The 16410-nt window shown below is 42.2% G+C and overlaps 1 protein-coding gene across 3 annotated transcripts in view; it reads right to left on the minus strand.

Annotated features, from left to right (window-relative positions):
- The window catches only part of TRIM36 (tripartite motif containing 36), a 42919-nt gene extending 33021 nt beyond the window's left edge, over window positions 1-9898 (minus strand). For 2 of the 3 annotated variants that reach the window (XM_021717212.1, XM_008067296.2), the window contains exon 1: window positions 9331-9898. Coding sequence is in view for 2 of the 3 variants with exons in the window: in XM_008067296.2 (XP_008065487.1) it covers window positions 9331-9393 (63 nt within the window). In the remaining variant the exon portion in view is untranslated. The remainder of the gene's footprint in view (window positions 1-9330) is intronic. The other variant, XM_021717211.1, reaches the window with a different exon arrangement.
- Between the last annotated feature and the right edge of the window lie 6512 nt (window positions 9899-16410).

A 16410-nucleotide genomic window follows, 5' to 3' on the forward strand; every position in this document is an offset into this window, starting at 1 on the left:
GCCTTCACCTTTCTCCTTCTCCAGCGGCCTCTCACTCCCGTCTGGCCGGTCCCGCCTACCCCCAGCCAGGATGGGAAACCTCCGAGGGGAGGAGGGGAGGACAGTGGGTGGGGGGCGGTGCGCAGAGGTCGAGGCGGAGTGGGGTGGGGCGGTCCCGCTCTGCGGCAGTGGGCTGCAGCGCTTGTCCTCCGGCCCGACGCGGCCCCTCTGCCCTTCAGCTTTGCTTTTCCTCTGCTTCGCAAAGCGCGGTGCAAAGTAGCACAGAGAAGCCCCACTTCCTGGCTCTGCACAGGGTGGTAGAGGCGAGGGCTGGCCCGCCCGGGCCACTTCGCCGTGCGGTCGCAGCAAGCACCGCAGAGCTGCAGGAGGCGACCAGAGCAAGACCCCGCCCACTCCACCAGCGCCCCCAGCCAGGCCCGGCCTGAGGTTTTCCCTTGTGGGTCCCTGCCCCCGCCCGGCTCTTCCCTTCTCTCCCGGCTTGATTCGTTGGCTAAACTTCACATTCCCTGACTAGTCACCGAGAACTCGTATTCCGCCTTCTGCGTCTACACCCCAGGGGGCGGTGCCGTCACTCGCGACACGTTCGTGCCTAGTGGCGCGGGGACAGGCCGCAGGGTGGGGATTCCACTCCCGAGTGCTGGCCAGGAATTGGATTTAAGAGGCGGCCGCAAGTGAGCGCCCTCCACCCCAACCCACGCCCCTGCTGCCGCCGCCTGTGGTTTCCTTCCTGGGGACCGAGGACAGAGGGTCCTGAGCTGCCCCGGCACCTACGCAGGGGGCGCCCGCCGAACGCGCTACCCCAGGGACTAGCCAAGTACATTTCACCCGCCGCGGTTCAAGCGCGTTTCTCTTGTTATTGTTTTCAGGAGACTCGGATAACAAGTTACCCAGGGATTGTTGGAAGCCGTATTTATTAGACCATGCCGCGGCCTTTTCCGGCTAGCTAATATTGCATCCTTAGGTATTCAACTTTAAAAACAGGTGCCCTCACTGCGGGGTTGAAGGGACCACAGAGCTGTACCGAGACATCTCGTTTAGGTTTTGAGATGCTTCCCACTTTTATTTCCTGTTTGGGAGAAGTCTCTCGCTGGCGAGTTCCGCTGTCTTCCCACAGTCCTGTCAGCCGAGTAGCCTCTTCTCCAACCCAGCAGCTAAATCAGGAGTGTAGACTTAAGAACAGCAAAGGACTATAGTAATTGTCTTAAATGGAGTACACTCGGTTTACAGGTGAGGTGCAGAGAGGATGAACCTCTTGCCAGGTAATAACTAGGCTGTTCTGATCCGGGTTAGCGGCCGCTCCGTGGTCGCACATGCAAGACATGAAAAGGCTTCCTTCCCACAGGTTCTAAGAAGTGTTGATCAGGAGAGAAATGAGGAAAATAACAAATGGCTGCATGATTTAGGGACCGGGTGCGTATATTGATTTTTAAAGGCTCATCCATTAGAAAGCATGTAAATCTGTTTCTAATACTGGCCTTTGAGTTAAATAATTCCCCTCCAGCTGTTAAGTAAGCCATATCAGCACATCTGGATCGTGTTTTGGTCCAAAGCTTATTAGCTGACAGAGTTAAAGTGTTAGAAGGTTTCATTAAATAAGCTAAAGATAAAACCTACACAGACAATATTTGGATGAAAATAAAATTTTAAAACCGTCTGGCTTCTGATTTTAGGCTTCACTGAAAAATTTTCCACCTGATATATAAAGTTCAGACGTGTTAATATACTTGGCAAAAAATGTTCGGTGGGCACTTTCAAGACTTTTTGTGACAGTATAGATTGGTACAGCTTATTTGAAAAAAAATTGCAAATCCTATCACAAATGTAAATATTAGTACCTTTGGACTAAGTAATTGTACGTCTAAGAATATTCCTACTAATAGCCAGGCACAGTGGCTCACGTCTGTAATCCCAGACCTTTGCAAAGCGGAGACAAGAGGATTGCCTGAGCTCAGGGGTTTGAGACCAGCCTGGGCAATGTGACAACACCTGGACTCTACAATAAGCCAAACAATTAGCATGGTGGCGTGAGCCTGTAGTTCCAGCTAACTGGAAGGCTGAGGTGGAAGGATCATCTGGGGCCAGCAGGTCGAGGCTGTGGTTGCCGTGAGCATGCCACTGCACTCCTGCCTGGGTGACAGAGTGAGACTCCAACTCAAAAATAAAATAAGACAAGTATGTTCCTAGTAATATTTGCATGTGTGCACAAAAACATGTATATAGAGGTCTTATTGGGACCTTATTTATAATAACTAAATATCAATCCATAAATTATACCATGAAATACGAGGCAGGGGTTAAAATGAATGTACTGACAAGAAAGGCTTTCCATCATATTGTGTTAAAAACATAGAAAACCATGTAATTCTGTATGCATTGCTTACCCTATCCCTTGGTGCCTACCCCCCCTCCAGTTTGGAGTATCCTAGAACCTACTTTTCCATAGTTTATTTTAAAATTCAGGCCAAAATTCAACACAAAGAAGTCCATTCCATTCCTATCACCTTCTCCTAAGTCCTTATACCTTCAGCACCCTTGCCTTCATTATGAGGTCTTATTTGGCACTTGGTGTTACTTAATTGCTCTTCTATCATGGGGTATGAGCTGTCTCACATCTACTTCATGCAGTCCAAAAGGTCAACAACCCCCTCCTCCCAAACACACATACACACACATACACACACACACACACACACACACACACACACACACACACACAATTCAAGTTTTGGTAAAATAGAGACTCAATAAATGTTCATTAATTGATATTTAAAATATAAACACATTATTCTCTAAGTCATACACTACTCACTAAGCCGACCTGGTATCTTTTCCTGTTGACACCTACTATCCAAGAAAAGACTCAATTACTGGCTAGGTGAGGTCCTCATGACCACAGTGCTTATTTCAGTCAGTGCTATGAGGCACCACTGGTTCTTAATTGGTTTGGTCTGAGATCACACAGGCAGAGTACTATTCTGTTAGTGTGTCCTAAGCAAGAAGTAGAAATAAGGTGATGTGGCCACATAACCCTATACCTTGCCCCTGTTGGAAACCCTAGTCATTGGAGCAACCATGGGCACAAAATCAAGAGAGCCCTTGGACTCATGAGAAATAAGGGATATGGAAATAAAGTCAATCACAGCACTTTACTTCATAGTACATTGGCACATTGCCTATCCTGCTGGGCATCAGGAGGTTATAGGTGAAGGGATAATGAATGGCACCATCTATCAACTATTGACCCAAGCCTGTGACAGGTCAAGCTTACCAATCATAAAGTCTTTCTATGGGAACAAAGTCAGTGGACAGAAGTCCAGAGATCCAGGAAGTTCAGATTTCACCTGCCTGGCAAATCCTTCTCATCTTTCAAGCTGTAGTTCTAGAGCCTTCTTCATTAGTTTTCATTGATTATCTCCCTTCACTCTGAAACTCTCCAGCACTTAGAGGCTTACTGCTCAGTTTTAACACGATTATGTCCTCTCACTTTGTACACTAATGTTTGATGTTTTGTAATCTTATCTTTCCAACCATTTAAGCTTTTATTTGTTGGAACAAAATCTAGTAGGCATATATCTACTAGACAGTAATACTGGGACAATAATATGAAATTGAGAAGCTGAGGGGAACACAGTGCTGCTCTGACGTTTTTCCATTAATGGCAGGAGTGTATTGACTACATAACTGGTGGGCAAAGGGATTTCTTAGACAACTTGAGGTGAACAAATTGGTATATTTTGCAGTTATCTAACAGGTCCCCTTTGGTCACATTTTATTATTCCTTCCCTTAAGTTGCTGTACATATTTAGCAAAACACAACTCATCTAATTAAATTTGAATTTCAGCTATATAGTTAATTTTTTTAGTATAAGAATATCCCAACTACTGCTTGGAGCATACGTGAACTAAAAAATTATTTGTTTATCTGAAACTCAAATTTAACTCTACATCCTGTATTTGATCTGACTACCCTTATTCTACTTCTTAATGATCACAATTTGGAAATAAGGTGTCTTAGGACCCAATCCTGTTGTCATAATGGCTAGAGGTAATAGCTTTCATTTATTGAGGGCCTATTATGTAACAATAACAGTATTAGGAAACTTTCATAAAATATTTATTTAACCCTTGCAATAACCCTGTGAAATAGGTGTAACTCTCTTCAGAGGAGATATGTAACAACAAAAATTCCTCTCCACCTCCACCCAAAGATTAAGTAATATGCTCAAGATCACAAAGAACCAGGATTCAAACCTGGGTCTCACTCTAGCATCCCTACTGGACTGCCTACAGTTAAGTATAAAACATGTAGGCTGGGCGTGGTGGCTCATGCCTGTAATCCCAGCACTTTGGGAAACTGACTTGGGAGGATTGGTTTAAGCTAGGAGTTCAAGACCAACCTGGGCAAAATAGCGAGACCTCATCTCTACAAAAAAAAATTGTTTAAAAGTTAGCTAGGCATGATGACACATGACTATAGCCCCAGCCACTTGGGAGGCTGAGACAAGAGGATTGCTTGAGACCAGGAATTAGAGGCTGTGGTGCACCATGGTCATGTCACCGCACCCTAGCCTGAGTGACAGTGTAAAACCTTGTCTCAAAAAAAAAGTGCAAACCATGTAATTTACAATTTCATTAAAAATCCTATTTAAACATTCTTTTACAAAGTAGTTTAGAAGATACTTCTCCCCCTCCCCCCAATTATCTTTTAGGACAATGTAGTAAAAAAGAGGAAAGTTGTGAAATTTATGAAATTAGTTCTTTTCAAATGATACTGCAAAAGACCAAATCTTCTTCTTTGTCTTCCCTACTCCCCACAGCACATACATGTCACTCAATCTCGTGATATAAAAAAAATTTTAAAGAATACTTTGCAGTAAACACTACCTTACCATTATGACCCCAGTTTAGATTGTAGTTGTGTGAGCAACTGTCTATTCGTCCTTCTGAAACAGATCATTTGGTGGTATTTTTGTTTTGGTCCCAGGAAATGTTTAAGACCTTACATTAGTCTAGATTTGAGGATTTTCTAAACCTAATTCTTTCAGAGTATAACTGTTGCCTTGTTTTAAAGTAAGTTTTATTTGTAAAAATTCTTGAATTTTTTTGTGCCTCAAAGTTATTCAAAGTTAAAATAAAAATTCACTAAGTAATGGTATCATTGCCTTTTTCTCTACAATCAAAATTAGGTGTAAACTTTCCAAAGTCTCTTTTATGTTGTTCAAACTACTGTATTCCTTAGACATGTCTGAACACTAATTATTGAACCATAGGAAACAAATGTACTTTCTGGGTATGTACTTTCTGGGTATGTATACATAAATATAAGTATGTTAAATATGCAAAATATAAGAGGATATACTAAATTTAAAGTCTATGGTCTTTGTATCAAATCTTCATTATATGATTCCAGAATAATGTATGATGGTCATAATTAATGAGGCAAACCTTTTAAGAGACCAAAACAGTTTGAAAATACTGCTTTGAGTAATCCTAGGTATTGACCACAGATTTGAAAAGCTCTCTTTTGGTCCAAAGAGATGAGTTGCAAAAGAAACAAAAAGACAGCTTTCAGAAATGGTAAACGTTTCCCGCTGTGAAATATCTGAAAATACATTTACATTGATTTTTTAAATGTCTTGAGAATTATCATAAGTATTAACCATACTTACAGTATAGGGTATTGTTAGATGAACAGAAGCATCACAATGGTAGAGATCACTGTGTACCTTAAATATTAAAGTAACCATCACAATAGGATAAAGTAGCTGATCAAGTTTGTCAGGAAGGTTTTAGGTTACACTAAGATGAAAGGCTCATTTCCCACATTCAGAGAATACACAGTCAGCTAATTTAATTTTAAATAGACATATAAACTGCTGTCCCTGGGGAGGGCAGTGTTTTCTGTGAAGTTTGAATATTTTTCCACAAGCAAAATATTAATTCTGTACAATTTTCAAGCATGTGTTTTAAATCAAATGTATAGAGTTTGAGAAGTCCAGAACAAGGATGAAACAACATCTGGGAGAAAAGAGAAAGTAATTATGAGGACGGTCAATTCAGTGGTCTCAACTTTGTGAAAAGGGGTGGGCAGGCAGACTACAGGCCTCTACTCTCCTTGAACTCTCAGAATTAGGCAGTTTTATGTCATCCATTATATTACAGACCTGAACTACAAAATGCAACCTAACTCCTCAAAGGAAAATAAAGCAGGTTTATCTCAAAGTTCTGCTATTCCATGGCTAACAGTCAATGTTAAATTCCTGTATAGTCACACACAATACAGGGGTTTAAAATGAAGCTGGAGAGAGTTGACATCAGTGAAAGGACATAACATGGAGTCAATATACCCAATGAATAGCCATTCTAGCATCGCTTAGCTTTGTCATGTTTTTCTAGCAGTTCCCTTTAATTTACCCTCTAATCACTAGCCAGGGGCAGAATTAGTTCCTCAGAGGTAGCTATTGATAATTGTTTTACAACCCCCTCCCCAGCTTGTTTTGTATACATCAACCTAATTAGCCCTTTGTGACACAGACCCCATCACCATGGCAGCTGTTATGTGACTAACCCATCCATCTGCCTGCACCAAACACCTGAGTCAGTACCTGTGCCTACCTGTCCTCCATGATGATGTGGAGCAGACCCCCACCCAATCAACTTAACAACCAGTCCCCTCTCCCATAAGGGAAGGTTGAAAAGGCGTTCAACTTCAAGTAGCAGTCGCCATTGTTTCCTTAACCACTGGCCAGGCTGTGTGTTCTTTGAGCTATGTCTGCCTTGTTTTCTCAGCCTTGGCCCTCTCCCCTACCTTGGGGAGGTGAATCAATCTCTCTCTGATTTACTTTCTAGCTATTGCTTTGTCAAACTCTGGTGTGTCCACATGGCTCTTTGAGCTATGGCCTCCAAGTTTCCTAGCTTTGGTCCCCTCTCCTACCTTGGGAGGTGAATCTTCTCTCTTGCTAATTTACTTTTTAAATAAACTGTATTTTCCAAGCTAACTTCTGTGCAATTCTTTGCGTCTTTTCTGTGGCAACAGCTCATAGACACCCCCATGGTGGGTCTGACCTAACATTTTGGAGGCCCCACTGGGATTTTGATGCCTAACATTTTTGAAGGTCTCACCAAGATTTTTAACCTAATGGTCAGTAGGGAATAAACTTAAGTTGAAAGGACCAACTCTCCTCCCCACACCCCAGAAAAAGGCAGAGGCAGAAATGTCCTAAGCTCTTTCTCTGTGAACCAGCTTTCCAACCTCAGAGATTGAAAAAGGGACACATGACCTCTCCAATGCTGTAAGTCAACTTACAGAAAGTTGCTGAAGCCTACTGAAGAGGGTCTGACTAGAGAGAAAGGCAGAGAAATTCAATGAATGACACCAGAAGCTTATTTTTGTTTTTTCCTTACAGTGAGCATGTTGTGATGAACACATTGCTCCCCTGAGAGGGTTGTTTTTGTTTTTGTTTATCTAACTTGATTACAAGGAGTATTAAGGATTCACTAATGGCTCTGCCCTACCTCCCTGCCAGTGTTTACCAGTCTTAGTAATCTGTCTGCTTCATAGTCACCTGGGGTGTTATAACATGCAGATCTCTGGGTTCCATCCCAAAACTATTCCCTCAGAATTTCAGGGTTTATCTGCTATTGAAGAAAAGCATAGCCAACCAGTAAAATTCCAGCTTACTTTGAAGAACGCGTGTCATAGAACAAAACTCACCTATCAATCATCCTATTCCCCATTCCACCAAGAATAGTTCATTTATTCTGAATAGACAAAAGGCATTCTCTTTTCTCCTGCCCCACCTCCCGCCCCATCCTCTCACAGTCCCCCAAAAGATGTCCTGTTTAGGCATGGCTCTTGGACCTGGGCGACCGGGGTCTCGCTGTACATCCCGCTCTTTAGAAGGCAGGATTCTGGCCCACTTTTGGTCGCCTCTTCGCTCAGGGTCAGCCATTTCTTCTGGACTTTTCTCTCTAGGGTCCATTCTTCAGAGGGCGGAGCAGGCAGCAATACGCACGCACCCTAGGCCCGGAGGTGGTCCAGGAGTGGCGGTTTGGAGACTTGGATGTACTGGTCAGTGTGCGTAGGAGGCCCCTGGAGGTGCAGGGTGGAAATGAGTGTCCTCCATTTGTACTTCCGGCCCAGGCTGTAAATGGTAGGAATGGCCCGAGGCACAGACCCACCTTCAAAATGTTAATGAATATTCTATTTCTGATGAATGTATTCAGAACAGAATAATTCAGGGAAGCATAGGTTCGCTTGGGAGTCTAGGCTGGCAATGCATTAAACGTGCCCAGTATGCAGCTAAATTAACGACTCCATCAGCAGGGTTGGTGTTAGTGGTGTGTGAAGTTCAGGTGCTCAAACCTGAGCTGCAGAATCATCCCTTTTCTTTCTGATGGAGGCGCGCAGGGAGTCGGGCTCCCCTCTGAGCCACCGCTTCTGCTGGCAGTTCCGGGCGCACAGGGCAGATGCCCTTTCCCGCCTCCTCCCTGCCTGAGTCCTGGCTGGCCGTGCAAGGTGCAACCTCGGTATTTCCCGACACGTCCCGCCTGCAAGTCACTTAGGAACCTCTCTGGGCAACTTCTCGGCCGCAGCGCTGAGCCCAGACTTCCGCAGGCTCCGGCCAGGCTAATCGAGCTGAGGGCGTGGTCGCGGGGCGTCCCCGACGGCGCTAGCCTGGGTTCCTAAAGGCTCCGGGACAGTGCGGGGCTGAAATCCGGCTCCTCCAGCATCTCTCCCCTCCCCACCAAAAGAACACTGCTTGAAATATTCCCGGGGCCTAGAGCAGCGCCTGAGGACCCGAGAGGAGGGCTGAAAACGCCAAGGCAGGGCGAACCGGGGCAGAGGGCGCTGCCCTAGGCACCAGTCACACGGTCTGACTGCGCGGACCCGCTCGCGCTTACAGAGCCTCTCTCTCCTCCACGCTTGGCGCCCAGACAGTCGAGGTCACCCACTCGAAGTCACCACCCAGGCAGTCAGTCCTGGGTGCGTGGGGCAGACCCCCTCGGACAACGCCCCGCCCTCCTCTCCACCTTCGCACGCTGGGTGGGCGCTGGCCCCTCGGCGTCCCGGGAGCCCTCGCCGTTGCCCAGCTGGTCCCAAGCGCGTCCGAATGTCCCCCCTTAGCTCATTTCCGAGACGTCACGCCATAAAGAAAAGGTGGCTACTCTGCGATCTGCAGCTGCCGGGACGCCGGCTCTGAGCGCACGGACCCCGGGTTCCCAGCTCCCAGCCCTTCCCCCTGCTGGAATGACCCCGACCCCTGTAGCTACCGGCCAGGAAGCGCCGGAGTTGGGACGCCAGGCCCGCCCCGCGCGCCCATCGCTTACCTTGCCTTTGGCTAGCAATTCCATGATGTAGCCAAATTCACTTATCTCCCCCGACTCCGACATGCTTACGACCCTTTACAAACTCTGGAGGTCCGAGACTGGTGCATCGAATTTGTCCTTTTCTCTTTTTTGTTTTTAGTCTGAGTTTTGCCAAGCGCCCCGCCGATATGCTGCTAACGAGGGAAAGTGAGGAAGCGGGGAGAAAAGCAAGCAGCGGGCGTGCTTGGGGGGAAGGCCACGGGGCGCTCCCGGGCGGTCCCGTCCGGCTCTCCTGGCGCTGGGCGCAGCGGTCGGAGCTGGGAGATCTCAGGGAACAAACGAGGGCGGCGGCGGCGCCCTGAGCCCAGGCCGGGCGGAGCCGTGCGAGGAGGCCCCGCCTCCCCGGGGGTCGCGGCCCGCGGTCGGACCGCGGCGGAGACAAACAAACGCGCACACAAAGCGGTCCGCTCCCGGCGTGGCGCGGGCGCGGCGCGACGCCCCCCGCCTGGCCACAGCTGTCCTTTATCAGGGGCCGGCGAGGCTGGTCGTCTCGGGCTCTTCGCGCGATGACCTGGACATCATCCCCATCACCCCGTCACCCCGTCACCTCGTCTGGAGATGCGAGGGCAGAAATGAATGCCGAGGGGGCGCAACAAAGGATCTGGCTGCCAGCGCCGGAAAAAAAAAAAATAAGTGAAGGCCCAGGAAATGGCAACGCCGCATCTCAAGTCAGCCTTCCTGAAATCCAATAGGTAACAAAGACCAAGCCTGGGGCTTCTGAGATGAGAACAAATACACGGATTGTATTGTGAATACTCTAAGTGTGTAAGGTCGATCGTATCTCCATATCCTCTTGATACTCAACTTTCCCTTAACCAAAAAAAAAAGAAAGAAAGAAAAAAAGAAAAGAAAAAAAAAACATTCATGCCATTCATGCCAGCCAGGTTCTGGACACTTACCTTAGTTACCACAAGCCCACTTTTCTAATTATTTGTTACATTGATTGAGTTAAACATTCAGTGCATGCTTCTTACATGTTATACTTTTATAAAGCCAGTCTCCTTAGGAGGCTGAAGTGGTCTCTCAGCCTATACCTGACAATCTTTGCTTCTCTTGAAAACTTGGCTGGACAAAGTCATTTCTAGTCTGTTACTGTGTGCTCCAAGCAGTCTTTTGTCTTTCTTGAAAAAGAAGAAAAGCAATAAGGGTTAGAGGTTTCTCTCTCTCTCTCTCTCTCTCTCTCTCTCTCTCTCTCTCTCACACACACACACACACACACACACACACACACACACACACACACACACAAAACCAAACCTGCCAGCAATAATTAGATAAGATTCGAATAAGATTTACTACAAGTGAAACCACTTTCCTTAAGCAGATTGGCAGAGTTTGCGCTGGGCTCAACATCAATGGACAGGGTGGTATGTGGAAATGACCTATTTTGCAGGCACACAAGAGTTTTGTAGGCTTAATGAGACATACGGGGTTTTCTTGTTTGTCTCTTCCTTTTTCATTTTCTAATTTCTCCTCTCTGGCCTAGAAATCTAAAAGAACATACACATTACACCTCTCTCCTTAAAGCTTCAATAATGTTGCTCCGTAACTCTTTTCTTTACCAGAACTTTGCTTCTTCTTCATTGCATTACTTTCCTCTGTGAGCTGGTACTGAAAACCTCTTAGAACAAGCAGCAAGAGTTAACATTCTGGATGTTCACAGTTAGGGCTTTTGGGGAGGTAACTTATGATACTTCTTGGATGTAGGGCTTGGAAGCTTCCTGTCGGTCTCAAGTTCTGGAGAACCTCATGCTTGCTCTTTACTTCCATAAGGAAAACTAGTAGAATTCAAATAAGGTGTGTAGTGTCCATGAATAGATTCTTCCCAAATATTAGCAATACTTGATGATTACCAGAAAGAGATATTACTCTAAAAATGAAAGTTTTTCACACCCAGAATGGATTCTGGCACAGTATAAAAACCACAGTGTGAGAACTGGACATCTAATTTTATGTCTACACTGCAAGCAGGAGGGAGGAAGGCAGAGAAAAAAGGGCATACAAGCATCCTTAAAAAACTTTTCCTAAAATCCCATTCAGTGACCTCCACTTACACCTCCTTTGTGAGAAATGGGTCACTTGCACCCTTAGCTGCAAGAAATGCTGGGAAGGTTATTGTTTATTCTGGAAACATTGCCTTTCGAAACAAAATCAAAGATGTGTTAGTAAGGAAGAAGAAGAGACAGATATTGGGTAGGAAATTTAGTTTCTGCTACACCTTGGGTAAATCCATTCAACTCTGAGTTCCCCTTCCTGCTCTTGATTCTGAGATCGCTGATCTGAGGGTCCCTTTGTCATCTGCCATCACTAACTGTCACTCTCCTCGAAAAAGCTGATGTTGGAGAAGGGCTATCCACTTGACCACTTGCTACTGGGAAATACTTGAGGCAAGATATGTTCATCAGTTGCCTGTATTCCTACCCAAGACCAAAAAAGTGGTGGGGACAAGGGTTTTAGAATCAGCTGCTACAATGTCAAAGGATTGCCCATGAGAAGGTCCATGTTGGTGTTCAAAAGTGAGAACATGGTTTGAGCCCTTAGCATTTATTCAAATGCCTGATGGTATTTAGCAATTACTGACATTGTGTGAAGAGTACTCTGGAGCATTAAAGGTCTTTCAAAGATGACAGGTATACAAAATGAAGACCACATTAAAATTGCTTCTGAAATTCTATGTGTGGACTTCAAAGACCCAGAGTCAGACTGTCAATAGGTACCAAATAAAAGTTGCTTTATGATTTCTCTTTCTTCTGAGAACAAAATAAGATTAAAATCACATAGATTAATATCAAACTTCACACCCCAAAGGAACCAAGTTAAGGAAAACATCAATTCATGTTTCTTTTAAAATAATGAAATTAACAGATGCTGTGTCACAGGGAACTTCCCCATCTAAGAGGAAGAGATTTATTAGAGGGATTATGTGATGTGTGAATTTTATCCACTGAGAAGACCAGTGATATTAAAGGGTTTCTTGCTGTGGAAAATCTGCTAATTGTCCACTTCTGTCAGGGGAGAAAATTCTTCGATATAATGACCCTATCGCCATGCCAATTATTGAAATAGCTAACTTACAGGGATTCACAACACCCTATTTTCTCCTTCTTATGATAACCAATATAATACATAATAGCTTTTAACAAGCAACACTAACAAAATACACAACCCAAGTTTTTTAAAAATGGTGGACACTATTCATTGAATTTGTGAATTTGTGAAGATTTAGAAGTTAAAATACATGATGATGAATGCTTAGCTTTTTAAAAGTTAGAGACTGAAATAAGGACTCTAAAAAGATCTTGGTTTTAATAAACCCTCACATTTTTTAAAGTTTTTACTTCAAAAGTGTAAACATAAAATCTGACGTTCTGTTACAAATGTATCCTAGAACCTGTGCCCAAAAAAGTTGTTTTTAAAAACAGCTTCATTGAGGTATAATTTATATATCATAACATTCACCAACTGTAAGTGTACAATTTAGTGATTTTTTAAATTAAATTATAGAGTTGTACAACCATGTCATAATCTGGTTTTAAAACACTGGAATATCCATTTATTATAATTTTCTTTAATTTCTCTCAGTAATGCCCTGTCATCTTAATATAAAGATACTGTACTTCTTTTACAAATATAGTGTTAAGTATTCTATTCTTCTTAAAATTATTGTAAGTAAACTGATTTCTTAATTTAATTCTTACTTGCTAGTGTATAGAATACAACTGACTTTTGCATCATGAGATTGTGTCTTACAATGGTGAAAAATTCATTAAATTCCAGTAGATTTTATTTGTCCATTATTTATATCATCTGTATTTAAACAAGTTTTACTTTTTCCTTTACAGTTTGTATATCTTTAGTTTATTTTTCTTGCTTTATTGCTCTGGTTAGAACCTCCAGTATAATATTGTGTAAATCTGGCAAAAGTAGTCATCCTTACCTTATTCCCAATCTTAGAGAAAAATCATTCATTCTTTTACCATTAAGTACTGATTGGTTTAGCTACATTCCATAAATCTTGATACATTGTATTTTTTTCCATTCTGTTAGAAATATTTTTAAATTTCCTCTTGTGATTTATTTTCTGACCCATGGGTTATTTACAAATGTGTTGTTTACCTTCCAAATTACTCCACATTTCCAAATATTTTAGTTTTCATTTTTTGTGTTGATTTCTAATCCAATTCTGTTTTGAACAAAGACCATACTTTGAAAGATTTTCATGTTTTGAAATATATTGAGACTTTTTAATGGTCTAGTATGGGAGTCAGCAAACTTTTTCTTAAAGGATGCCAAACTAATTAAACACCTTAGATTTGCAGCCATACAGTTTCTGTCACTACTTGTCTTAGTTCATTTACATTGCTATAAAGGAATACTTGGGGCTGAACACTTTATAAATAAAAGAGGCTTACTTACCTCATGGTTCTATAGACTGTGTAAGAAGCATGGCATATGCTGCTGGTGCAGGTTTCAGGAAGTTTCCACTCATGGCCAAAAGTGGAGGGGAGCCCGCGTGTCACATGGCAAGAGAGGAAGCAAGAAAGAGAAGAGGGAGGTGCCTAGACCTTTTTAACAATCAGTTCTTGCAGCAACCAAGGGAGGGAGAACTCACTCATTACTGAAAAACAGCACAAGCTGTTCATGAGGGATCTACCTCCATGCCCAAAACATCCCGCTAGGCCCCACCTCCAGCACTGGGGATCAAATTTCAACATGCGATTTGGAGAGGACAAATATTCAAACTATATCACGACTCTGCTGTTAGAAGATGAAAAGAACCATTGACAATAGTTAAACAAATAGGTGTGGATATGTTTCAATAAGCGTTTCTTTACAAAAATAGGCAGTTAAATAAGCACATGGAAAGATGCTCAACACTATTAGCCATTAGAGAAATGCAAATCAAAACCACAATGAGGTATCACCTCTTACTAGAAAGGCTATTATAAAAAAAAAACACACATAATAACAAGATTTGTGACAATGTGGAGAAATTGGAACTCTTTTACATGACTGATAGGAATGTAAAATGGTACAGCCATTGTGGAAAATAGTTTAGAGGCTCCTCAAAAATTTAACATAAAATTACCACGTGATTCAGAAGTTCCACTTCTAGGTATATACCCAAACTAGCTGAAAACAGGGACTCAAACAGATTCTTGTACACCATTGCTACATTTTCCCCAAAAAACAGAAGGTGGAAACAACCCAAGTGTCTGTCAACAGATGAATGAATAAACAAAATGTGGTATATACATATAATGAAATATTTTTCAGTCATAAAATCTACTGAAGTCAGGCTCAGTGGCTCAGCCTGTAATCCTGCGCTTTGGGAGGCTGAGGTGAGTGGATTGCCTGAGCCTGCAGGTTCGAGACCTGCCTGGGCAACTTGGCAAGACCTCATCTCTACAATAAATCAAAAAATTAGCTGGGCGTGGTAGGGCTCACTTGTAGTTCCAGCTACTTGGAAGGCTGAGGCAGAAGGATCACCGGAGGCCAGCAGGTCCAGAGCGGCCACTGCACTCCAGTCTGGGTGACAGAGTGAGACTCCAACTAAAAAAAAAAAAAAAAAAAAATACTGAAGTACTGACATATGCTACGATATGGATGAATGTTGAAAACATTTTGTTAAATGAAATAAGTTAGAAATATATATATATAATTTCATTTATATGAAATAACTAGAATAGGCAAATTCATAGAGACAGAAAGTCAATTAGAGGGGCTGGAGAGAGTCAGGAATAGGGAGTTATTGTTTGATGGATACAGAGATTATGTTGAAGACAATGAAAATGATTTGGGTATAGATAGTGGTTATGGTTTCACGACATTATGAATATAATTAGTGCCACTGAATTGTACACTTAAAAATGGCTTAAAGAAAATAGACAACTGGCCCTTGGGCTGTAATTTACTGACACTTTGCCTACAATATTTTGGATCATATTCCAAGTGTACTTTAAAAAATGTATATTCTGCTCTTGTTGGATGAAGTGTTCTATAATTGTGGTAAAGTTTATTATTTCTATAGGTCTCATGCCTTTATTCTTCCTCTCTTTCTTCTTCACTGTCCTCTTTGTGTTAATTAATTTTTAGTATTCATATTTCATTCTTTGTTTTTAAACAAAACTTTTATTTTTAATGATTAATTACAATATAAATCTTAACTGATCACAGTCTACTTCAGATCAATACAAATACGATTCTGTAAAATATAGTAACTTTACTCCAATATAGTTTGAAACTTCCTCTCTTCATTGACATATATATTATAAACCCAGCAGCATAGTGTTGTAATTATTGTTTTACACAATCTAATATATGATTGTATTTTTTAAAGAAGTTAAGAAAATAGAAAAATATATGCATACAATTTTATTTACATTATTTTTGGTGCTTATCACTTCTTGCTATCTTTAGTCATTTTCTTTCATTCTGAAGACTTCCTTTGTACCTTGTAAGGCAGATCTGTTAGCAATAGATTTTCTCAATCTTAATTCATTTGAATTAAGATTGAGAAAATCTATTGCTAACAGATCTTTTATTCTTTCATTTCTGAAGAATAGTTTTGCCAGATATAGAAATTTTGGTTGACAGTTTTTTGTTTTGTTTTTACATCCAGTACTTTTGAATACACCATTCTACTGTCTTCTGGCAGTTATTCATAATTTTGTTCCCTCTATGTGATGATGAGTTATTTTTCTCTTGCTGTCCTTATTTCATTTTATTTTATTTGTCTTTGGCTTTCAGCAGTCTTTATTTTGCACCTAGGTGTGAATTTCTTTGTGTCTATCCTACTTGGGATTTGTTGAGTTCATGGATCTGAAATTAATGTTTTCCATCAAGTTTAGAGTTTTAAACCATTATTTCTCCAAATATTTTCTCCACCTCCCCCTGTTTCTCCTCTCTTTCTTAACACTATATAAATATATAGTGTTTTATATATATATATATATATATATACACACACATATACACACACAAGTATGTATGTGCTTATATGCTATATATAATCTTAAGTATGCATGTAGAATAAACTAT

The sequence above is a fragment of the Carlito syrichta genome, unplaced genomic scaffold (assembly GCF_000164805.1).
Source record: "Carlito syrichta isolate Samal-C Ts95f unplaced genomic scaffold, Tarsius_syrichta-2.0.1 Scaffold309472, whole genome shotgun sequence".
NCBI classification, from domain to species: Eukaryota; Metazoa; Chordata; class Mammalia; order Primates; family Tarsiidae; genus Carlito; species Carlito syrichta.